General features: G+C 46.3%; 2 protein-coding genes and 1 long non-coding RNA gene across 8 annotated transcripts in view; 2 read left to right on the plus strand and 1 right to left on the minus strand.

Moving 5' to 3' along the window:
* On the plus strand, positions 1-8,676 carry si:ch211-107m4.1 (heterogeneous nuclear ribonucleoprotein U-like protein 2). Its single transcript, XM_055888430.1, has 12 exons — positions 1-1,081; positions 1,404-1,539; positions 1,665-1,744; positions 1,840-2,085; positions 2,243-2,355; positions 2,536-2,802; positions 3,966-4,088; positions 4,405-4,506; positions 4,768-4,936; positions 5,190-5,510; positions 5,648-5,730; positions 7,969-8,676. The coding sequence occupies exons 1-12, from the start codon at positions 166-168 to the stop codon at positions 8,122-8,124; spliced, it is 2,712 nt and encodes a 903-aa protein (XP_055744405.1). The 5' UTR covers positions 1-165; the 3' UTR covers positions 8,125-8,676.
* Positions 8,155-13,395, minus strand: nudt22 (nudix (nucleoside diphosphate linked moiety X)-type motif 22). 3 transcript variants are annotated; one of them, XM_055888432.1, is made up of 7 exons: positions 13,297-13,395; positions 10,487-10,583; positions 9,627-10,365; positions 9,302-9,418; positions 9,037-9,134; positions 8,816-8,909; positions 8,155-8,601 (listed from the first exon to the last, which is right to left on the minus strand). In XM_055888432.1, the coding sequence occupies exons 2-7, from the start codon at positions 10,570-10,572 to the stop codon at positions 8,443-8,445; spliced, it is 1,293 nt and encodes a 430-aa protein (XP_055744407.1). In that variant the 5' UTR covers positions 10,573-10,583; positions 13,297-13,395; the 3' UTR covers positions 8,155-8,442. The 3 variants fall into 3 exon arrangements, with proteins under 3 accessions (XP_055744407.1, XP_055744406.1, XP_055744408.1); XM_055888431.1 differs by lacking the exon at positions 13,297-13,395 and adding an exon at positions 12,263-12,539; XM_055888433.1 differs by lacking the exons at positions 9,037-9,134; positions 13,297-13,395 and adding exons at positions 9,135-9,178; positions 12,263-12,539.
* LOC129827519 (uncharacterized) overlaps positions 12,765-25,316 on the plus strand; it is a 22,353-nt gene continuing 9,801 nt past the window's right edge. Inside the window, exons 1-2 of one of the 4 annotated variants that reach the window (XR_008755186.1) lie at positions 12,765-13,037; positions 20,963-21,064. This is a non-coding gene — a long non-coding RNA (uncharacterized LOC129827519). The remainder of the gene's footprint in view (positions 13,038-20,962; positions 21,065-25,316) is intronic. The other 3 variants (XR_008755187.1, XR_008755185.1, XR_008755188.1) reach the window with 3 other exon arrangements.

Genomic DNA, 25,316 nt, shown 5'->3' on the forward strand with positions numbered 1-25,316 from the left:
TTGAACTTTACAGTACAGCAGTCTCTGGGTGTGTTTTGGTTCGAGCAGTTGCTTTCTAATGCTAAAGTTTTTACTTTTTTTTTTACAGCAGAACAGTAATTTGGAAGCTCACGAGGTAAAGTAACTTTTTAAACTTGATAAAAGCAACGCACATTTCAGTGGAAAATGAAACTGTCAGAAGTCAAAAAGCTAAAAGTGGCCGAACTACGAGTCATGCTCAAAGAGCGAGCACTGGACATCAAAGGACTCAAGGCAGAACTTGTTGGGCGTTTGATGTCCGCATTCGAGGCTGAATTGCAAGCTCCAGAATCAAGCGATCTTGGACAAGACAAGGGAGTCCCTGGTCTTGGAGAAGAGCCGAAGCCACAAGATGACGAGTCACCCAGAGCATCCACAGTAGTAGCGACGGAGAGAGAAGTCCCTCTACCGGGCGAGGAGGCAAAAGCCACTGGACACGATGGAAACGTTGCAGGCGCAGCAAGTTCAGAGATGATGGTGAGACCTAGAGCTGATTGTTCTCCGACGGGTGCAGACACGGAGGCACCTGCAATTTCAGCAGCCAAACTTGATAACACGTCAACAAGTCAGTTGGAAGACCTGTGTGTAATCAGCACTTTTACCGTGAGCCCGTGTGCAGAAACCACGGCAGACAAAGAAGGGTTGATGGAGCAGACCTCGTTAAATCAACAAGTAGAGCAACAGCAACATGTCACCCAAGAAGAGAGCGCTCAAGAACAGGGTGAGGAGGAACATGCACGTGGAGTCTCCAAACGGACTGCCACACAGGAAGCAAAGGAGGATAAAACGACATCAAATCAACAACTAGACACAACAAGCATGAGCACCAGGCCCATTCAAAACACATTTAATTCATCACAGATATCACTGACAGACATCATGTATCAAGACACGAGTATGTTGATTGTTGGGCAGTCTAAAGAAGATCATGCAGGATCAGCTGTGGAGGACAGAGTTGAGGAGGACAGTCTTTCCATGGTGGCTCAGAGAGGGAGCAGCACTGCGTCCAGCCTCAGCCTGGGATCTGTTTCTGTGACCAGTGACCAGACCAGCCAGGACACAGGTAGATATGATATGACACACACTGAATAATGTCATGATTATTTTTATTGTATCCATCAGGGTTGGGGTCAATTCCATTTGATTTACAGTCAATTCAAAAAGTGAAGCAAACTCCAATTAAAAACAAAAAACAAATCCTAATTGAAAAGCATTGAAGAGAATTAGAATTTTAGTGTACCTCCTGAATTGACTGGATTTGAAATGGAGTTGACCCCAACCCTGGTATCCATATGTTACAGGTTTATAACTCATCTTGTACATTGGCCTACACTTTTAGAGTAATGAATCAATCATAATCCCCTCCTCCCCCACTCTCGTTGCAGTGTTTCACATGGACAAAGACAGGGAAAATAGGGCTGGAGTTGGAGGGGAGAAGCGTGGGGTAAAGAGGCCTGCTCAGGGTGAGATAACCAGAGGCAGGGCCTACTACGAATTCAAGGAGGAGATCCAGTACAACAGGTATACATACACTACCTTTCCTCCATGACGCAAGCTCTGCAGGGTTTTCCGAGTGAGCCTGGGCAAATGATCCTCTACCCATCAGACAGTGTCTTTAAACATGACCAAACTCTCTCTCCACACAGGGCCAAATCCCCACCGCCTCAGCCTGAGAGTAATGGTGTTGATGCCGAGGAAGACGGAGGGCGGGTCAGACTAGACTCTTGTGAGTTTAATTATGAGGGATCACCTCTCTCTCATTGCCCTGGTTGACCAGTGTGGTGTTAACAGTCAGTTGGGCATCCTCTCTAATCTCCACAGACGGCGGTGACCTGCACTTTGAGGTGGGCCGGGACGGCTGCAGCGGCCAGCCAAGGTTCTGGGAGCGCTTCCCTCTCCTGTGGTCTGGATGCAGACTGACACACGGAACTCACCAGGGTAGGGTGGGCTTCGAGGCTATGTTTGAGAAAAAGCTGGTGTCCCCATCACTGGACTCTGAGGACCCTGAGCACCATGGTCTGAGACTGGGCTGGTCAGTGGAGCGTTGGAACTCCAACCTGATGCTCGGTAAGGACTGAACTTTTCCCCAACAGAATATTGGACAATTATGTGGATATGTTCTGGTTATAAATGTCCCATGGTTTAGCAGAGGTACTTCATTGAGTCTTATGAATTAAATGTTTCTGTATGATTTGTGCTGATTTCTCTCGTTCCCCTCATTCAGGGGATGAGGACTTGTCTTACGGTTACGACGCTAGGGGCAGAAAAGTGACGGCTGGGAAAGAGGAGGAGTTTGGAGAGCCCTTTTCAGAGGGTGATGTCATTGGCTGTTATGCTGTGAGTGACATTAGTTTTTTTTACCCCTCCCTCACTTTTTTGAATGCAGTACATGTTGAAATGTCATTTTAATGATAACAGTCCGAATCTAAAAAAGACAAACCTTACTACTGAAGTAATCCCTGCCTCGCTTTGTGTTTATGGGTTTGTTCCTGTCTCCCTGCATCTTTCCATCCATAGTCTTTCTCTAAGGAGGAAGGAGTTGAGCTCTCCTTCCATAAGAACGGTCGCCTTATGGGAATGGCGTTCCACCTGAGTCCGGCTGCTCTCTGCGGTTCTGTGTTGTACCCCCACGTCCTCTGCAAAAACACCTCTATCACCCTCAACTTGGACCCCACCTCTCCCCCCTGGTACCCCAGCCCTGCAGGGTACACCCCCCTCTCCTCCCTGCCTGTTGGACAAAGGCTCAGTGCCCCAACCCCACCAACCTCCAAACTGCAGTGTGAGGTGAGAGAGAGGAGCAGAGCAATGGCTGCCAGCACTAACATGAACTCTATCCTCTGGCCTGTGTGCACTTTATTTATGCTATACCCCTCTCTCTCTCTTCTCTCTACCCCTCTCTTTCTTCCCCTCTCTGTCTTCTCTCTACCTTCTTCTCTACCCTCTCCCTCTTCTCTCTACCCTCACCCTCTTCTCTCTACCCCTCTCTCTTCTCTCTACCCCTCTCCCTCTTCTCTCTACCCCTCTCCCTCTTCTCTCTACCCCTCTCTCTTCTCTCTACCCCTCTCTCTCTTCTCTCTACCCCTCTCTCTCTTCTCTCTACCCCTCTCTCTCTTCTCTCTACCCCTCTCTCTCTTCTCTCTACCCCTCTCTCTCTTCTCTCTACCCCTCTCTCTCTTCTCTCTACCCCTCTCTCTCTTCTCTCTACCCCTCTCCCTCTTCTCTCTACCCCTCTCCCTCTTCTCTCTACCCCTCTCCCTCTTCTCTCTACCCCTCTACCCCTCTCCCTCTTCTCTCTACCCTCTCCCTCTTCTCTCTACCCTCTCCCTCTTCTCTCTACCCTCTCCCTCTTCTCTCTACCCCTCTCGCTCTACCCTCTTCCTCTTCTCTCTACCCCTCTCCCTCTTCTCTCTACCCCTCTCCCTCTTCTCTCTACCCCTCTCTCTCTTCTCTCTACCCATCTCCCTCTTCTCTCTACCCCTCTCCCTCCTCGCTCTACAACTCTTCCCTTTATCCCTCTCCCTCCTCACTCTACCCTCTCCCTCTTCTCTCTACCCTCTCCCTCCTTGCTCTACCCTCTCCCTCTTCTCTCTACCCTCTCCCTCCTTGCTCTACCCTCTCCCTCTTCTCTCTACCCCTCTCCCTCTACCCTCTTCTCTCTACCCTCTTCTCTCTACCCTCTCCCCCTTTTCTCTCTACCCCTCTCCCTCTTCTCTCTCCCCCTCTTCTCTCTACACCTGTTCTCTCTACCCCTCTCCTCTCTACCCCTCTTCTCTCTACACCTGTTCTCTCTACACCTGTTCTCTCTACCCCTCTCCCTCCTCTCTCTACCCCTACCCCTTTTTGCTCTACCCCTCTCCCTCCTCGCTCTCTCCCTCCCCTCTCTACCCCTCTCCCTCCTTGTTCTACCCCTCCTCGCTCTACCCCTCTCCCTCCTCTCTCCTCCTCAGGTGTTGATGATGGTGGGTCTGCCAGGGGCAGGTAAGACCCACTGGGCCAGGGCTCACATGAAGCAATACCCAGAGAAGAGATACACCCTGCTGGGCACCGCAGGCCTCCTACCCTGCATGAAGGTCAGACCACCAGACACACAACTACCCACTATTACAACACCATTATAACACCATTATAACACTATTATAACACCATTATAACACAATAACACTATTATAACACCATAACACTATTATAACACCATAACACTATTATAACACCATAACACTATTATAACACCATTATAACACTATAACACCATAACACTATTATAACACCATAACACCATTATAACACCATAACACTATTCATAGTTTTATTCATCTATTGATTATATCAATTCCAAAGGTGTGTGTCTGTATGTTGTTAGCTGTACCTGTGTGTTCCTCTCCACAGGGGCAGGGTCGTAGAGAGAGCAGGCTGCAGCAGGCCTCTCAGTGTCTCAGTGAGCTGATCAAGGTAGCGGCTCAGAATCCACGCAACTACATCCTGGACCAGGTAGGTAGCTATTTGATAGGACAACCAGGGGAGGCAGGGTCTGCTGATTGGCTAGCTCCCTGAAAGAGGGAGGGTATATCAACTGATAGGCTAGAAATCAAATCTGTTCATAATTAAAGGTGATAGTTTAGACAATCTTTCTCTCCTGCCGCTCCTTCTCTTTGTTTCCTCTCCTCCTCCTGCATACCACCAAGCACAAAATATGAATTTGAGTTCTCTGTAAAGACAATTGGACAATAATGTATTGTTCTTCGTCCCCAGCCCAACGTCCACCCCTCAGCTCAGCGCCAGAGGCTGCTGTGGTTCGCGGGTTTCAGGCGGAGGGCGGTGGTGGTGTTCCCATCTAAAGAGGAGTGGAAGAGGCGTCTGCAGGAGCAACAGGAGGAGGAGGGGGACAAGATCCCTGAAACGGATCTCCACAAGGTCAAAGGTCAGGGAAATACAATACAGAAGATAACCAATGAGCAATGACCTTTTTAAGTATAATTTCGTAAGCATTCACACAATTCAAAAACATCTATAGAGTAGCAGCATATCAATCTTTGAGTTGTTCTGAGTTGCATAATTTTCACACAGATTCAGTTTAATGGAGTAACATACTGTTCAAGCCTATACAGTGAAAGGAGAACCTAACTGAAGGTATGGTTGCTTTTGATGCTGTGTTGATGTCCTCTCCTCCCCAGTGAGCTGCACTCTGCCAGAGCAGGGAGACCTGCTGGAGAAGGTGCTGTTTGTGGAGCTAGCCAGAGAGGAAGCACAGGCTCTTTTGGAGGGGTACAAAAAAGAGGCGAAAAGCCTGCTCCCCCCTGTCCCCTCCGCCCCCAAACAACGGAAGAAACCGCGCGTCCGATACAATAACCCCCATAACCTTGGACTTCAGTCTTATCACCTTAACAAGACCAGATTTGGAAGGATGGCCACGCAAGACTATAACCCCACTAAACCCCTCATCAAGGGCCGGATGGACCGGGGGTACAATCCAGTGGCGGCTGGTGACTTGAGAGGTCAGGGAGAATGATTGATGGGGGGAAAAACTTGAGTGCCGCTATTACTGTGTAATTATTCCTTAATATGTTTGGTCTGGTAATATGTCACGCCTTGAGGTTCTTCTGGTTATAGTATTAACATTGTTTGTCTGTAGGTTGGGACCGCACATGGTTCAACCAGGAGCAGCCATACCCGTATGGTCATCAGCAGTACTGGACACCACAGCAGCTCAGATATGTGAGTCCTCGTCTATCCAATCAACCTCTGATAAACATACTTCACCTTTACATAGTTTCCTTATATTCCGCCTTATTAATTCATACATTTTGGGGATTTGTTATTGATTTAAAATGATTAGTTTATTGGATAGGACAGAAAAAGACTGGAATGATATAGTAGAGAGTTGCTGATATAGCAGATTGGAAACCATGCTGCAGGGGTATATGATCTAGAGGCAGGGGTATATGATCTAGAAGCAGGGGTATATAATCTAGAGACAGTGGTATATAACCTAGAAGCAGGGTTACATAATCTAGAGGATATTCTAGAGGCAAGGGTATATAATCTACAGGATAATATAGAGGCAGGGCTATAGGATCTAGAGGCAGGGCTATAGGATCTAGAGGCAGGGCTATAGGATATAGAGACAGGGCTATAGGATATAGAGCCTAGGCGACACATTTCTGTGATATTTATCTGGCAGGATGAACCGTTCAATGGAGCGAACTACCAGTACCGCAGCAATGACTTTAACCATGAAGCATACAGGGAGTACAACAGACAACTAAACTACAACAAACAGCTAGAATGCTACAGACAGGAAGCATGCTACAGACAGGAAGCATGCTACAGACAGGAAGCATGCTACAGACAGGAAGCATGCTACAGACAGGTAGTGGTACACACACGCAAACAGGCATGCACATTGGGTACTTGTCAGGGTTTCCATTAGCGGTAATAGCCGGCTTTTGGCAACAAGAAAAGTTTTTAAAAAGCCGATAAATAAAAATGTCCCCGGCCAATTGTCCAGAAGAAAACAAATCCCATTGCGAAAATGTATTTTAGCCTATTGATCTTTTTAAATACCTGTCAATGTAACATGAGAGCTGCTGCTACAGCTCATCAAACAGCTTGTTTATTGCTGCTGGAGTGAAAAGTGCTTTTATAAGCCCAATCATTGTGCAACAATTCTAAATGCAATTGCGTGTTGAAAACTGCCAAGATTAAAAAGAGCTACTATTTTTATTTCTCAACTGGTAATTGAAGTGTGCTTCCCATTCTCCATTCAAGTGCATAGGCAATTTGGCAGGCTTCACACCACTTTGCAATGAGCTGGAGGCAGTATGTATTTTGAAAACATATACTTAACTGTTTGAAACCTGAACATTTTACATTGAGGCATGTCTTACCTTGCTTCAAATTAGCTTAGCCAAAACCCAATCAAACTATAAAGACTTCCATATGCCATTGAAAACAGTAGCCTATTTAGCTGATGTTTTGTTGTTTTTCAAATGCATTTCATTGTCGAGTAGCCAAAGGCCCAATCCTAGTCATATTAGCAACCCATACTAGTTGTTGCATCTTTTTCTCAACTTTTCCTAAATTTCGAAAAGATAAGATAATTTCATCTCGGTCTCATGAAACCGCTCGCTTGTGCAGTGGCTTTTAACGTCCCCCCCCCCCCCCTAAATTGCAGTATGGTACGAACATTCACGCGTCGCCTACTGCCTGGAAATAATAGTTGATCAACATTTTAAGCTAATCGTTCTAATCTGTTGCATCAGACTCCTTGCTTTTTAACGTTGTTTTGAATGTATCCTAGGCCTAGTGGTTGTATGAATTTGGGATCTATTGTCCCACAACTGTCCCAGAGTCTGTTTGGAATAGGCTAGTTCTTTCTTGACAAGCTGACCAATAGAATAGGTTAACTTTTCTACTATGGGGGATAGTAGATTGACATAGGCTAGTGATGTTGCTGTTCCTTACTGGTGTTCTTGGCTGAGGAAAAGTAAATGTGAACAGTTATTCTAACATCTTTAAATTCTGCATCGGAACTCGATATGGAGCACGTTGCATCCTCGAGTTTCATGTTCTGTTAAAATGAATTACCATAATCTAAATGTGATTTATTTTATTCTGAGCACCGTGGGTGGACGCCCCAATCAGGTTACGCAAACCCAATGCATATGGGTCCGGTAAATTTCTTAAATGACTGGTAAATTAAAATGCTGCCGGTCAAATGTCCGGTGCCACATTTTTCTGAGACCCTGGTACCGGTGTGTGTGTGCAACAGGTAAATGCTAGACAGGGTAGAGGCTAGGATAGAGAGCATACCTGTGTACAGAGCTCTGAGAGGAAGTGCAGTCCGATTTTGCAGCACCATAGACAGTCTCACATGTTAAAAGTCTCAGTCAATGTCTCTGTTGAACAGTATGAATGATGTATTCTATTCCCTCTCTCCCCCTCTCTGTTCAGTGGAATCAGAGTTACCAGGACTATTACGGCAACAAGAATCAGGTTTACCAAGACCAGGACTATTACGGCAACAAGAATCAGGTTTACCAAGACCAGGACTATTACGGCAACAAGAACTACGCTTACGATAGTTACCGTTACCAGGGTTACTGTTAAACATCTAAAGAGATTAGCAAAATCAGCAGGTGGTTTTATAAAGATTTATTATACAGGTTATATTTCTTACATTATCTTACAGCATGTTTATGCAAAGTTGGGAAATATTGTGCCTCCACCAGGTGCCTAAGTGTCAAACATCAAGCAATGTTTGTATGGAGTTATCTTTCTGTAATACTGCTGGAACTTTATATTCAGGGAATGTTTCCTTACACATTTTCATAGCAGGGGGCTTAAACGTTCTACAACAGTCTCTTAAAGCAACAACATTAAATCGCTGCTTTTTCGTTGAAGAAAATGTCTATTGTATTAATTTCATCATCTGGAAATTTTATCCGGTGCAGTAGCTGTAGTTTGTGTCCGATTGCTTTTGTCTTCTTGGTCAGGCATCACTAATTGATAGAGCAGCACTGCACCCTTGGCTGAAGGACACAACTCCGACCACAGGGGGGTGCTCTGGTCTAGCCGTAGCACCTCCTTCAAATAACAAGACACGTTCAGAGATTCATTACACAAGGTGTTATTAATGTGTAATAAACTGTTTACAAACTATTTGTATGACATTGTTCAATACCTATGTTTCAATGATGAACTTTCCATATGCTTTGTTTTGCTGTGTTCTTAGACATTACATTTTCTTTATGCAGATTACAGTTTCACAGATAACAGTAACTGTTGTGGCGCTCCTTACTGTTTGGCTCAAGAACACAATATCTGTAGACTCCTGGGCCTCAATGCCACCCTGCCAGTAAAGCTCTCGAACTTCTGTGGAAGTCAGTGAACAACTGGGGACAGACAACACAACATAGGAATTGTATAATACTGAATGTCTTATCATTTTGTGGTCAGTTATCAAACATGGGCCTGATAATGAAGGGCTCTTTTCTATGATGTCATTTCCTTTGTGAGTACCTGATGTAGAACTCTGCACTGGGTCTGCCTGCACTGGTGTGATTCAGAGCGATGCCCATCAGTAGCGGCTCACCCAAAGAACACAGAGGAACATTTACCTGCAGACAGACAGTGGGGTCGTAATGAGAGGAATGAAGACGAACTTAATGAAAGAGATGGAGAAAGAAAATGATAGACGGAGAGAGAGAGAGAGAGAAAGAAAGGGGATAAACAAACAGACTGTCCTTGAACACTCAGTCTCAGCAGCTATGTTTCTTTGTCTCACCTCATCTCTGATCTCAGCGCAGACAGAAGAGAACAGCTCTCTGACCACAGCCTCCTCCCTCCACTGCAGCATCTCCACCCTGATCCTGTCCTCCTCATCAAGGCCTTCAAACACAGCCTGGGGGAGAGGGGGAAGAGGCAGCAAAGGTAATTAGATACCATAAGTAAGTTGCCATAAGTATGGCAAACAATGGAAATAGAATGCAGTTCAACAGTCGTTTTGAATAAGTCATAACTTAATCCAACCAACTTCACAAGTATAGCTGATACAATACCACATTTCATACAGTATTGGTTTAACTTTCACCCTCTTTCTCCCGTCTCACCTTTGGTTCTGGGTGCCCCCCAGGGATGTCCAGTAGCCCCCTTGCCTCCGCCACTTGCTGGCTCCTCCTGATCAGCACCACCTGTCTGTCAGCCGTACACAAGATCCCACCCACCCCCAGCGGCTGGGCCAATAGCGCCAGAGGATCCCCATACTCCACCTCTGCACGCTGGCGTAGCTTCCTTGCTCTCCGAGACCAGTTGGTGCCCAGGAAGTCCCTATAGCAGGTCAGGCCCAACCTCAGGGTCAGAATGGGAGTGGGCCCCTCACCCTTCCCACCCACATCTCTCTGTGGGAAGGGTTGAGCTTCTGCTGCACTGCTTCCCACAGCAGGATGTTGGTCTCTGCACCCTGGGGTGGAGGTTTGAGCGTATCTGAGGTTCCCCTCCCTCTGCTTATAGCTACTCAAATCCTTGTCATTATGCTGTCGTTCACCTATGACTCCGTCTATTTGACCTCTTTGGTGTCTGAGCACCTCTGCTCTTCCAGAGTCAGTGTTCCCCTTTGTCTCATTATGGCCCTCTTCCTCCTTCTGAATGCTACATTGCCTTCCATCTCTGTCTCCTCCAGTCATGTAGGGAGGCTGGGGTGTAGATGGACAGGAGGGCTGGGGTGAGGCCAGACTGAAAGAGTGCAGCCTGAATTTGGCCCCATTGAAAAGCCATGGTTCCATGGTCACCCTCTCTGTCCACACCTCCTCTATGTGACTCTCCAGTGCTGGCTCTGTCTGACGGTTAAACCTTGATGAATAGAAAGAGATGGAGTGAGGACAATAGATTCATTGTGTTTGATAACTGGTTTTATAGTTAGTTGGCTGTTAGAAGTAGTCTATCGATTGAAAGTAATGAATTCTGAATTTACCTGGCAGAAAGCTCCACCTGCACTTGTGGTTCCAGGAGACCTCCCCAGGCGGTGCAGTGCAACAGCACAGAGACCTCAGGATCCATTCTGATTAAGCCTGATCAAATCGGAATCATATAAATCAGCTCTCATGTTTGTGTAGAATAAATGAAGATAATTTTCTAATTGAAGGATAGTTTTACCTAGCCCAATATTGCACTAAAGGAGTCTAACGTTACTCCTTACAGTCCAAGGACCTTACATGTTCTGTTTAAAGGGCGAAGTGGCTCTCAAAGTCAAAACAGCCAAATACTCCATCTAAACGTGAATTCACAATAATGGTAAGGTTCTAGCAACATTAAGTCATTGATAAATTAGCTTGTCAGTAACAATGTGCCGGGACCAAACGGTCAAACGAACTTTCGCGAGAAACTTATTGAACTAGCTAGTTACTAGCCCAAGATGTACTCTTACGGAGCCTAATGTTACTTCTTAAATCCAAGGACCTTCTAGGTTATTTTCAGAGGTAGACTGGCTCTGGCAGCCAAAACTCCATCTAAACTTGAATCAAGTCTCAATTGCGATACGGTTCCAGAAACATAAAGACACTACTTTCATATTACAGGAAAATTATTAAACAAATACAAAATATACACTTACTGTACACTGTTTTAACCGATTTTAACACAGTTGCAGCCAACAGTATTTTTCAGTACTACACATTTGTGGCGTCCATCTCCCGTTTACACACAGGTGTTCGGAGACGCAGATAGCTAATTAGCACAGGTAGTCCACTCTGTCTTCGGTCTGTTTTCCGCAAACAAGTGCTCTAACATGGAAATATGTGTGGAAACCCTAACCGTATAAAAGGTTTCTATCAATTTAACCTTTAGTTTTTAGAAAAGTATTTCTCGATGATACGAAAGATTAGGTCCTTATGCTTCCAAAACCGTACCGCAAGAGATGCGTGTTAATGTTCAGACCAAGCGTTGTGACTCTTAACAAAACTCCCCTGTACAGAAGATGCCTTCATCCAATGACTCTTAGGTGTAATGGAATGGAACTGAGAGCCATGATCAAGGGCTAAGTTTTACCATGTGACTAAGCCCAGAAGTAGTAGAGCTGTGTGTTTACAAAAGGGATGCTGGAAAAGTTTTTGAATTAATTTTCAGGCTGAATCATAAAACTGTAGCTATGAAGCTGCTGTAAAGTGAATAGCTGGCAAACTGACACCCATCCACCCCAACCATCTGTCTTATGTAACCAAACCGAACATGTCACACTAATTTGGGTGTCCCGGATTTACATTTACTATCTTACGTCAAGTCTATGAGACCAGGCTGGGAAGGCAGGGGAACCACCTGTGCTAAATAGCTGTCTAGCATGTTCCAAACATCTGTCTGTAACGGCAGAAGGCCGCCAGAAACGTGTTGTCACTGAAAAATACTGTCAGTTGCAACTGTGATAAAGCCGTCAAAACAGTGTACATTAAATGTATATTTTGTATTTGTTAAATAACTTTCCTGTTATATGAAAGTAGAGGGCTTAATGTTCCTAGAACCATTTTGTAATGGATTCACGTTTAAATGGAGTTTCGGCTGCCAGAGCCAGTATACCTCTGAAATAACCTAGAAGGTCCTTGGACTTAAGGAGTAACGTTAGGCTCCGTAAGAGTAAATCTTGGGCTAGTAGCTAGCTTCTCGCTAAAATTCGTTTGGCCGTTTGAACCCAGCACCTTGTTCTGACAAGCTAATTTATCAATGACACAAACACATAGTTTGAAAGATTGATCCTTACCAATAGCTTCCTTCCACTGCTATAGCATAAACAAGTCAAGCCTTAGCGAACATATAGATTACTTTTATGGAATGGACGCTGACTGAACCAAAGCCTCGAGCGTTTGGTAAAGTCAGAAACATATTTAAAAATTGGTCGTTGAGAGACATAAATGCAAAGATACTAGTAACTGACAAAATGTGTGGTCTTAAACGTCCAGGAAGTGATTTTGTGGACGAGTCATAACAATCAGGTCAGCACCGCCCACTTCTACAGCTGATTGGAGGAGGCGTGAGGTTGGTGAGTACATGTTTAAACTGCTGTGTATGCATTGATGAGTAAAATACTATTTTGGGGTGTTGAAGAAAAACTGAAAAGTGTGTGAAATGCATTAAATGTGCGTATTTTTGTTATTAGCCAGAAGAAAAACAATCCAGTTTTAAAGCATTATCTTGTAGAGAATAGAAAGACAAGAAAGGGTTAACCCCAAAACGTGCAGTAGTGTGTGTTCAGTATGGAATAAACGATCTGAAAAGGAGTGAAACTGTGCGCTAACGTCCTGAATTTGTCCACTTAGAACATATATTTTGTTTTCAGTTGCAAACGGAACGAAATGGGGAGGGACCTACCGGAATTTGTCAAATATAAACTATAGTTTGCGTTTGGAGTAAACGCAACAGACTAAACGTTTTGCAACAGAATCGGTGTAATGATTACACCTCAGCACTCTGCCAGACAATTTTATGCAACAATCCCCAGTATATTTGTTATGATGCGAAGAAAGTACAACATTTCGGTACGTCTATGCTTCTCTACCCTTGCAATTCACCATTGCTTTTTTTTGTTCAAATACTTGTTTTACCACGTGACATCATAGGTCAAAAGCTTAGCCCAGTGGCGTTAGTCGTGTTAGCTAGCAAGCTTATAGCCACCGCTACAATACTGAACAAAAATATAAAATTAACATGCAACAATTTAATGAGGAAATTAAAATACATTAATTAGGCCCTAATCTATGGATTTCTCATGACTGGGAATACAGATATGCATCTCACAATGGGCCTCTGGATCTCGTCTCGGTATTTTTGTGCATTCAAAATGGCACTCTGTTTACAATGTTGACATCGGCAAACCGCTCTCCCACAGGATCCAATACACGGTTGTGAGGCTGGTTGGATGTACTGGCAAATTCCCTAAAACGACGTTGGAGGCAGTTATGTTACAGAATGAACATGCAATTCTCTGCCAACAGCTCTGGTGGACATTCCTGCAGTCAGCATGCTAATTGCAGCTCCCTCAACTTGAGACATCTGTGGCATTGTGTTGTGTGACAACTACACATTTTATAATTGTCTTTTATTGAACCCAGCACAAGGTGCACCTGTGTAATGATCATGCTGTTTGATCAGCTTCTTGATATTCCACACCTGTCAGGTGGATGGATTATCTTGGCATTGGAAAAATGCTCACTAACAGGGATGTAAACAAATTTGTGCACAACAATTTTATGTGACCAACACTTTACATGTTGTGTTTATATTTTTGTTCAGTATATATGTTTTTTAAATGTCAAAAACACATCAATCCAAATGCCTCATTATTTATATGTGGGAACACTTTTGATTGGAGAACCATCTAATGAGTGAACATGTAGTTCATCTGAAACATTCTTATGAGAGTTTGAAAACAACATGTATTTCCTTTTGCCCGTATTAAGCACAAGTTTTAAACCAGCAAGGGATTTCTGCATAGCTATACAATCTGACTGTAGTTTTAACACAGCCAGATCAACAGTTTGGGAAGTAGCATACATAATAGTATCATCCGCATAAAGATTAAGTAAAAAAAAAACAGATTGACCAATGGTGTTTATATAAATAGTGAAGAGAAAAGGTCCCAAAATCGACCCCTGTGGTTCACCTTGATGTACTTCAAGAAGTTTACAATCACGATGGCCTGTGTTCTGTCACTAAGATAATCATGAAACCAAGAACAGGCGTCAGAGCTCAGGCCTATTGAGGACAACTTATTCAATAAAATAGCATGATCAACAGTATCAAAAGCTTTTGACAGGTCCACAAACAAAGCAGCACATTTCAATTTAGTGTCTAAAGCATTGACAAGATCATGAACAACTGAAGTGGTTGATGTAATAGTGGTATTTCCAGGCCTAAACCCTGATTGGTTTACATTCCAAATACATTTTTTCAGATAAAAAAGAGCAAAGTTGTACATTTACCAAGGTTTCAAGAATCTTAGCTAGACAAGGAATCCTTGAAATGGGGTGATAATGATGATCACTACTATCTCCGTCCTTATGGAGTGGCAGAACAAGAGCTGATTTCCATACTTTTGGAATATTTCCTGATAACAATGTCAAATAAAAAATGTGAGTTATTGAGCCAACAATGATAGGCAGACCTGGATTCAATTGGTCAGCCTCTGTGGATCTCTTGTTTTCTATTGCCCACAAAGCATCCAGGTCTTCTTTTTCTGTAAATAATCTAAAAGAAAAGCTGTACCAACTATCATTTCTCTGATCATTCAGCAAGTTTACACTATCAGCATCCAGCCCAATATCATTGTGAATAGGCTTAGAAGTGCTTTCAAAGAGATAGCCCGCTGAAATAAAATGGTGATTAAATGCATCAATGATGTTATTTTTTCCCCCGTAATGAGGCCAGTGTCTGATATAATTTGTTGTGGCAAAGAGGAGGTAGTAGAACACTTAAGAGATTTGACAGTTTCCCAGAATTTTGCCAGGTTCCCATTACAATCCGAATAAGCGGTTACATAATAATCAGATTTAGCCTTTCTGATTTGTCTTACACAATGATTCCTCAGTTGTTTAAAGATTGCCAGTCCAGGCCTGTGATCCCAGCACTGTGTTGTCATTCTGTTTCATTATTATTCATTGTGTCTTATTGCAGAGTGGCAGTAAACTATTACAACCTTCTTGGTGTAAAACCTGATGCCTCACTGGAGCAAATAAAGAATGCATTTTTTGACAAATCAAAAAAGGTATGACAATCTCCTAGCCTGTCATTTAAAATCTTCACATACTTAGTAAATGTAGGAAAGGCACAGTTCAAGCAGCACAGATTTAGGGTTTGCTGCATGATGGTTTATATTGCAGCATCTCTGTCCAACCACACGAGTGCACTCTTGCACAGTATTTTTCCACCTTCTTCCAACAAGGCATTCCCACATTATATTTTGGTGTTTTGAGGATCTCTATGTTAACAGGGCTGTACAGTATGTTTAACAGTATACATCTGTGTTGAATGAGCAGTGGTGATTTTAGCATGTAAATCTTGGTTGGGAAAACGCCCCAAAAAATTTCTTCGATGCATGCCAGCAAAGGCACTACAGGACACAACACTAAACAATATATTAATTGCACTATAACGGTGACAAACGGTGCCCACAAACTGTTAGGGCCTACATAAAGCTGTCCCAATAGCAGATCTTTCTTTTCAGCACCATGGAGTGAATCCTTAACGGTTAACGGTTAATTCAGCCTTTTAAACATTTACTGCCTTTAAAAAAAACTGCTGATATGGCTGACTTGCTTGAACAAATGTGGTTTATACTGACAGTTGAGATGTACAAATTATGGCAAAAGGGACGACGAGCGGATACGAGGCAATCCGTAATTTCGACTAAGATATTAATGAGTGAGCTAGGACGGACATAGTCAATATAACTATTTATTCAGCACTTTTGAAATGTACAGCAACAGAAATCAGAATATGGGCCGTTCTTACAGTATTCTCCCTGTACACCAAGTCAGAACCGTAGGATAAATAAAGGGGGCATATAAGCAGACAATAAAAGCTCTTACAATATTCAATGATGACATTTCTCTAAAACAGGCTATAGGCTACATATGCACCACCAAGTCAGAACAGTAGGCTAAGTTAGGAGGGAAAAAGGGACCAAATTATTAGGGTATGGCTACTAACCGCTTACTACACAACATACAGTTAGTATTACTTTCTTAGCTACAGTATACATATCTCCCTGACATATTACATAATTTATGCAGCAGCATACAATAAAAAAAATTGACTCACCTTGTTGTGCTGTGCTCACTTGAACAGGAAGGTGGCACGGCGGTCCTTAAGGGCACATTTTTGCATCAAAGTCTGGCATTCTCTGGATTTATAGCGCTTTCAAGACAACTGGGAACTGAAAAAAACAAGGTCGAATCAGGAATCAGGAATCTTCAAGTCAGAGCTCTAAAAAGAGGACAGAGTTTCTGAGTTGGATGACCATTCAAGTTCACAGTTGTCTTGAGTTCACTGAAGTCTGAGATTTTCGAGTTTCCAGTTGTTTTGAACGCGGCAGAAGTCATGCTGGACTGACATTATGACCAGTGTTGAATGTTTATCCTTTTAAGCTTGGAAAAGAGACCCTTAAGCCCAGACTTGGACCACACACCCACTCCACTGAATAGCAGGCTAGTGATTGCTTTGCAGCGCTTGCAGTTAGCCACTTATTCCTTCCAAACCACTCATTGTTGAATTTGTGATTTCCAACTTGTGTAATATTTATGTCCAATGGCCGATGAGCACCGATACATTTGATCTGTATTGTGTTTTATCTTTATTTATTTCTCTTCATATGACAAGGTTTGAAAGTGATTTGCCAGTAGATTGTCGATTTGATTCATGATAATGACTGCTAGCTAAGTTTGATCAGTCCAATCAAAGCTACGGTAGATATAACATGATTTCATGTCATTTAATCTGTGGCCAATGACCTTGAGCCTTCTTGAATGGGCAATTCTAATGTAACTCTATGGAAGCACCCAAGGGGCTTGAATTTTCGAGCTCTCCCCATAGATTTTGCAGTGACTTGGTGTCCCCATGAGTGACAGAACACTGAGCCAATCACAGCGCAACTAAAGAACATTACCAACCCCTACGCTCCGTATTTTCCACAGGCTGTCCTACCACCACAGAAAGCACTGAGCTAGGCTGGAACACCTGCATGTTCGAGCTGCCTTAATTAAGAAAGCAAAAAAGCGACCATGTTTGTGTGCGGTTTTATTAACTCAATGATTTATAAAAAAAATTTTTACATTGTTTGCAAACTGAAATGTGACGTGTATTAAGGCCAAATTAATATGCAAAAATAAATAAATATATACAGTTGAAGTCGGAAGTATACATACACCTACAGCCAAATACATTTAAACTCAGTTTTTCCAGAATTCCTGACATTTAATCAGAGTAAAAATTCCGTCTTAGGTCAGTTGGGATCACCACTTTATTTTAAGAATATGAAATGTCAGCATAATAGTAGAGAGAATTATTTATTTCAGCTTTTATTTCTTTCATCTCATTCCCAGTGGGTCAGAAGTTTACATACACTAAATTAGTATTTGATAGCATTGCCTTTAAATTCTTTAACTTGAGTCAAACGTTTCACGTAGCCTTCCACAAGCTTCCCACAATAAGGTGGGTGAATTTTGGCCCATTCCTCCTGACAGAGCTGGTGTAACTGAGTCAGGTTTGTAGGCCTCCTTGCCTGCACATGCTTTTTCAGTTCTGCCCACAAATTTTCTATAGGATTGAGGTCAGGGCTTTGTGTTGGCCACTTCAATCCCTTGACTTTGTTGTCCTTAAGCCATTTTGCCACAACTTTGGAAGTATGCTTGGTGTCATTGTCCATTTGGAAGACCAATTTGTGACCAGGCTTTAACTTCCTGACTGATTAAAGCAGGAAGCACCAGTGACTCGGTCTATAAAAAATGGTCAGATGAAGCAGATGCTAAACTACAGGACTGTTTTGCTATCACAGACTGGAACATGTTCCGGGATTCTTCTGATGACATTGAGGAATACACCACATCAGTCACTGGCTTTATCAATAACTGCATTGAGGACGTCGTCCCCACAGTGACTGTACATACATACCCCAAACAGAAGCCATGGATTACAGGCAACATTCGTACTGAGCTTAAGGGTAGAGCTGCCGCTTTCAACGTGCGGGACTCTAACCCGGAAGCTTACAAGAAATCCCGCTATGCCCTGCAATGAACCATTAAACAGGCTAAGCGTCAATACAGGGCTAAGATTGAACAATACTACACCGGCTCCGACGCTCGTCGGATGTGGCAGGGCTTGCAAACTATTACAGACTACAAAGGGAAGTACAGCCGCGAGCTGCCCAGTGACATGAGCCTACCAGACGAGCTAAATCACTTCTATGCTCGCTTCGAGGCAAGCAACACTGAGGCATGCATGAGAGCATCAGCTGTTCCGGACGACTGTGTGTTCACGCTCTCCGTAGCCGACGTGAGTAAGACGTTTAAACAGGTCAACATACACAAGGCTGCAGGGCCAGACGGATTACCAGGACGTGTGCTCCGGGCATGTGCTGACCAACTGACAGGTGTCTTCACTGACATTTTCAACATGTCCCTGATTGAGTCTGTAATACCAACATGCTTCAAGCAGACCACCATAGTCCCTGTGCCCAAGAACACCAAGGCAACCTGCCTAAATGACTACAGACCCGTAGCACTCACGTCTGTAGCCATGAAGTGCTTTGAAAGGCTGGTAATGGCTCACATCAACACCTTATCCCAGAAACCCTTGACCCACACCAATTTGCATACTGCCCAAACAGATCCACAGATGATGCAATCTCTATTGCACTCCACACTGCTCTTTCCCACCTGGACAAAAGGAACACCTATATGTGAGAATGCTATTCATTGACTACAGCTCAGCGTTCAACACCATAGTACCCTCAAAGCTCATCACTAAGTTAAGGAACCTGGGACTAAAAACCTCCCTCTGCAACTGGATCCTGGACTTCCTGACTGGTCGCCCCCAGGTGGTGAAGGTAGGGAGCAACACATCTGCCACATTGATCCTCAACACTGGAGCTCCCCAGGGGTGCGTGCTCAGTCCCCTCCTGTACTCCCTGTTCACCCACGACTACATGGCCAGGCACGAGTCCAACACCATCATTAAGTTTGCAGAAGGCACAACAGTGGTAGGCCTGATCACCGACAACGACGAGATAGCCTATAGGGAGGAGGTCAGAGACCTGGCCGGGTGGTGCCAGAATAACAACCTATCCCTCAACGTAACCAAGACTAAGGAGATGATTGTGGACTACAAGAAAAGGAGCACCGAGGACGTTCCCATTCTCATCGACGGGGATGTAGTGGAGCAGGTTGAGAGCTTCAAATTTCTTGGTGTCCACATCAACAGCAAACTAGAATGGTCCAAATACACCAATACTGTCGTGAAGAGGGCACGACAAAGCCTATTCCCCCTCAGGAAACTAAAAAGATTTGGCATGGGTCCTGAGATCCTCAAAAGGTTCTACAGCTGCAACATCGAGAGCATCCTGACCGGTTGCATCACTGCCTTGTACGGCAATTGCTCGGCCTCTGACCGCAAGGCACTTCAGAGGGTAGTGCGTACGGCCCAATACATCACTGGAGCAAAGCTGCCTGCCATCCAGGACCTCTACACCAGGCGGTGTAAGAGGAAGGCCCTAAAAATTGTCAAAGACCGCAGCCACCCCAGGCATAGACTGTTTCCTCTACTACCGCATGGCAATCGGTACCGGAGTGCCAAGTCTAGGACAAAAAGGCCTCTCAACAGTTTTTACCCCCAAGCCATAAGACTTCTGAACAGGTTACCCGGACTATTTACATTGTGTGCCCCCCCCAACCCCTCTTTTACGCTGCTGCTACTCTCTGTTTATCTTATATGCATGGTCACTTTAACCATACATTCATGTACATACTACCTCAATTGGCCCGACCAACCAGTGCTCCCGCACATTAGCTAACTGGGCTATCTGCATTGTGTCCCACCTCCCGCCAACCCCTCCTTTTACGCTACTGCTACTCTCTGTTCATAATATATGCATAGTCACTTTTAACCATACCTACATGTACATACTACCTCAATAAGCCTGACTAATCGGTGTCTGTATATAGCATTGCTGCTCTTATTTTCACATTTATTTTTACTGTTTTATTTCTTTACTTACCTACACACACACACATACACACACCTTTTTTTCGCACTATTGGTTAGAGCCTGTAAGTAAGCATTTCACTGTAAGGTCTACACCTGTTGTTTTCGGCGCACGTGACAAATAAACTTTGATTTGATGTCTTGAGATGTTGCTTCAATATATCCACATCAAGCCTCCCGGGTGGAGCAGTGGTCTAGGGCACTGCATCGCAGTGCTAGCTGCGCCACCAGAGTTTCTGGGTTTGCGACCAGGCTCCGTCGCAGTCGTCCGCGACCGGGAGGTCCGTGGGGCGACGCACAATTGGCATAGCGTTGTCCGGGTTAGGTAGGGTTTGGCCGGTAGGGATATCCTTGTCTCATCGCGCTCCAGCAACTCCTGTGGCGGGCCGGAAGCAGTGCGCGCTAACCAAGGGGTCCAGGTACACGGTGTTTCCTCCGACACATTGGTGCGGCTGGCTTCCGGGTTGGAGGCGCGCTGTGTTAAGAAGCAGTGCGGCTTGGTTGGGCTGTGCTTCGGAGGACGCATGGCTTTCGACCTTCGTCTCTCCCGAGCCCGTACGGGAGTTGTAGCGATGAGACAAGATAGTAATTACTAGCGATTGGATACCACGAAAATTGTGGAGAAAAATGTGATAAAATTTAAAATAAATAAATAAAATAAATATATCCACATCATTTTCTTTCTCATGACGCCATCTATTTTGTGAAGTGCACTAGAACCTCCTGCAGCAAAGAACCCCCACAACATGACGCTGCCACCCCCATTGTAACGATCGTCCTGGGAAGAAGGAGTGGACCAAAACGCAGCGTGGTAAGTGTCCATGTTAATATTTATTTTAACTCAGGACACTAAGACAAAATAACAAAAATAAAACAAAAAACAACTACCCACCAACACAGGTGGGAAAAGGCTACCTAAGTATGGTTCTCAATCGGAGACAACGATAGACAGCTGGCTCTGATTGAGAACCACACCTGGCCAAACACATAGAACTAGACAACATAGAACACAACATAGAATGCCCACCCCAACTCACGCCCCGACCAACCAAAATAGAGACATAAAAAGGATCTCTAAGGTCAGGGCGTGACACCCATGCTTCATGGTTGGGATGGTGTTCTTCGGCTTGCAAGCTTCCCCCTTTTTCCTCCAAACATAACGATGGTCATTATGGCCAAACAGTTCTATTTTTGTTTCATCAGACCAGAGGACATTTCTCCAAAAAGTACGATTTTTGTCCCCATGTGCAGTTGCAAACCGTAGTCTGGCTTTTCTGTGGCGGTTTTGGAGCAGTGGCTTCTACCTTGCTGAGCGGCGTTTCAGGTTATGTCGATATAGGACACGTTTTACTGTGGATATAGATACTTTTGTACCTGTTTCCTCCAGCATCTTCACAAGGTCCTTTGCTGTTGTTCTGGGATTGATTTGCACTTTTCGCACCAAAGTACGTTCATCTCTAGGTGTAACGGCTTTCTTCCATAGGTGAAGGAGAGGACCAAAGTGCAGCGCGGCTAGTGTTAAACATGTTTAATAAATAACAAGTGAAAACACTACAAACAACAATACAAAATAACAAATGTGCAAAAACCGACACAGACCTATCTGGTGCAGACAATCACAGAGACAGGAAACAAACACCCACAAAATCCCAACACAAAACAAGCCTCCTATATATGATTCTCAATCAGGGACAACGATTACCATCTGCCTCTGATTGAGAACCATATTAGGCTGGACATAGAAACAGACAAACTAGACACACAACATAGAATTCCCACCCAGCTCACGTCCTGACCAACTAAACACATACAAAACAACAGAAAACAGGTCAGGAACGTGACAGAACCCCCCCCTCAAGGTGCGAACTCCGGGCGCACCCCTAAAACTCAAGGGGAGGGTCTGGGTGGGCATCTGTCCGCGGTGGCGGCTCCGGCGCAGGACGAGGACACCACTCCACCACTGTCTTTGTCCCCCTCCTTAGCGTCCTTTGAGTGGCGACCCTCGCCCACGACCTTGGCCTAAGAATCCTCCCCAAGGCCCCCACATGATTTAGGAGGTAGCTCAGGACAGAGAGGTAGCTCAGGACAGAGAGGTAGCTCAGGACAGAGAGGTAGCTCAGGACAGAGAGGTAGCTCAGGACAGAGAGGTAGCTCAGGACAGAGGGGCAACTCCGGACTAATGGCAGCTCCGGACTGAGTGGCAGCTCCGGACTGAGTGGCAGTTCCGGACTGAGTGGCAGCTCCGGACTGAGTGGCAGCTCCGGACTGAGTGGCAGCTCCGGACTGAATGACCGCTCCGGACTGAATGACCGCTCCGGACTGAATGGCAGCTCATGACTGGAGGGCAGCTCATGACTGGAGGGCAGCTCATGACTGGAGGGCAGCTCATGACTGTAGGGCAGCTCTGGCAGCTCCTGACTGGCTGGCGTCTCTGGCAGCTCCTGACTGGCTGGCGTCTCTGGCAGCTCCTGACTGGCTGGCGTCTCTGGCAGCTCCTGACTGGCTGGCGTCTCTGGCAGCTCCTGACTGGCTGGCGTCTCTGGCAGCTCCTGACTGGCTGGCGTCTCTGGCAGCTCCTGACTGGCTGGCGTCTCTGGCGGCTCCTGACTGGCTGGCGTCTCTGGCGGCTCCTGACTGGCTGGCGTCTCTGGCGGCTCCTGACTGGCTGGCGTCTCTGGCGGCTCCTGACTGGCTGGCGTCTCTGGCGGCTCCTGACTGGCTGGCGACTCTGGTGGCTCCTGACTGACGGACGGCTCTAGCGGCTCCTGACTGACGGACGGCTCTAATGGCTCGTGGCAGACGGATGACTCAGATGGCGCTGGGCAGACAGATGGCTCAGACGGCGCTGGGCAGACGGATGGCTCAGACGGCGCTGGGCAGACGGATGGCTCAGACGGCGCTGGGCAGACGGATGGCTCAGACGGCGCTGGGCAGACGAGCAGTGCAGGCGGCGTTGGGCAGACGGGCAGTTCAGGCACCGCTGGGCAGACGGCAGACTCTGGCCGGCTGAGACGCACTATAGGCCTGATGCGTGGTGCCGGAACTGGAGGTACCGGGCTGAGGGCACGCACCTCAGGGCGAGTGCGGGGAGGAGGAACAGGGCTCTGGAGATGCACTGGAAGCCTGGTGCGTGGTGTAGGCACTGGTGGTACTGGGCTGGGGCGGGAAGGTGGCGCCGGATATACCGGACCGTGAAGGAGGACACGCGCTCTTGAGCACCGAGCCTCTCCAACCTTACCAGGTTGAATGGTCCCCGTAGCCCTGCCAGTGCGGCGAGGTGGAATAGCCCGCACTGGGCTATGCAGGCGAACCGGGGACACCACCTGTAAGGCTGGTGCCATGTACGCCGGCCCGAGGAGAGGTACTGGAGGCCAGATATGTTGGGCCGGCTTCATGGCACCCGGCTCGATGCCCAACCTAGCCCTACCAGTGCGGCACGGTGGAATAGCCCGCACTGGGCTAAGCACGCGTACTGGGGACACCGTGCGCTTTACCGCATAACACGGTGTCTGACCAGTACGACGCTCTCTCACTCCACGGTTAGCCCGGGGAGTTGGCTCAGGTATCCAACCCGGCTTCGCCACACTCCCCTTTAGCCCCCCCCCCCCCAAGAAATTTTTGGGTGAGCCTCTCGGGCTTCCAGCCTCTCTTACGTGCTGCCTCCTCAATCCACCGCTCCTGGGCTGTGGCTGCCTCCTCCTCCCGAGTGCGGCGATTCTCTCCCACCTTTGCCCAGGGTCCTTTTCCGTTTATGATTTCCTCCCATGACCATTCCTCCTGGTACCGCTGCTGCTGTTGCTGCTGCCCGTTGCCACTCTGCTTGGTCCGGGTTTGGTGGGTGTTTCTGTAACGGCTTTTTTCCATAGGTGAAGGAGAGGACCAAAGTGCAGCGCGGCTAGTGTTAAACATGTTTAATAAATAACAAGTGAAAACACTACAAACAACAATACAAAATAACAAATGTGCAAAAACCGACACAGACCTATCTGGTGCAGACAATCACAGAGACAGGAAACAAACACCCACAAAATCCCAACACAAAACAAGCCTCCTATATATGATTCTCAATCAGGGACAACGATTACCATCTGCCTCTGATTGAGAACCATATTAGGCTGGACATAGAAACAGACAAACAACATAGAATTCCCACCCAGCTCACGTCCTGACCAACTAAACACATACAAAACAACAGAAAACAGGTCAGGAACGTGACAGAACCCCCCCCTCAAGGTGCGAACTCCGGGCGCACCCCTAAAACTCAAGGGGAGGGTCTGGGTGGGCATCTGTCCGCGGTGGCGGCTCCGGCGCAGGACGAGGACACCACTCCACCACTGTCTTTGTCCCCCTCCTTAGCGTCCTTTGAGTGGCGACCCTCGCCCACGACCTTGGCCTAAGAATCCTCCCCAAGGCCCCCACATGATTTAGGAGGTAGCTCAGGACAGAGAGATAGCTCAGGACAGAGAGGTAGCTCAGGACAGAGAGGTAGCTCAGGACAGAGAGGTAGCTCAGGACAGAGAGGTAGCTCAGGACAGAGGGGCAACTCCGGACTAATGGCAGCTCCGGACTGAGTGGCAGCTCCGGACTGAGTGGCAGTTCCGGACTGAGTGGCAGCTCCGGACTGAGTGGCAGCTCCGGACTGAGTGGCAGCTCCGGACTGAATGACCGCTCCGGACTGAATGACCGCTCCGGACTGAATGGCAGCTCATGACTGGAGGGCAGCTCATGACTGGAGGGCAGCTCATGACTGGAGGGCAGCTCATGACTGGAGGGCAGCTCATGACTGGAGGGCAGCTCATGACTGGAGGGCAGCTCATGACTGGAGGGCAGCTCATGACTGTAGGGCAGCTCATGACTGTAGGGCAGCTCTGGCAGCTCCTGACTGGCTGGCGTCTCTGGCAGCTCCTGACTGGCTGGCGTCTCTGGCAGCTCCTGACTGGCTGGCGTCTCTGGCAGCTCCTGACTGGCTGGCGTCTCTGGCAGCTCCTGACTGGCTGGCGTCTCTGGCAGCTCCTGACTGGCTGGCGTCTCTGGCGGCTCCTGACTGGCTGGCGTCTCTGGCG

The sequence above is a fragment of the Salvelinus fontinalis genome, chromosome 29, assembly GCF_029448725.1.
Source record: "Salvelinus fontinalis isolate EN_2023a chromosome 29, ASM2944872v1, whole genome shotgun sequence".
Classification (NCBI taxonomy): Eukaryota; Metazoa; Chordata; class Actinopteri; order Salmoniformes; family Salmonidae; genus Salvelinus; species Salvelinus fontinalis.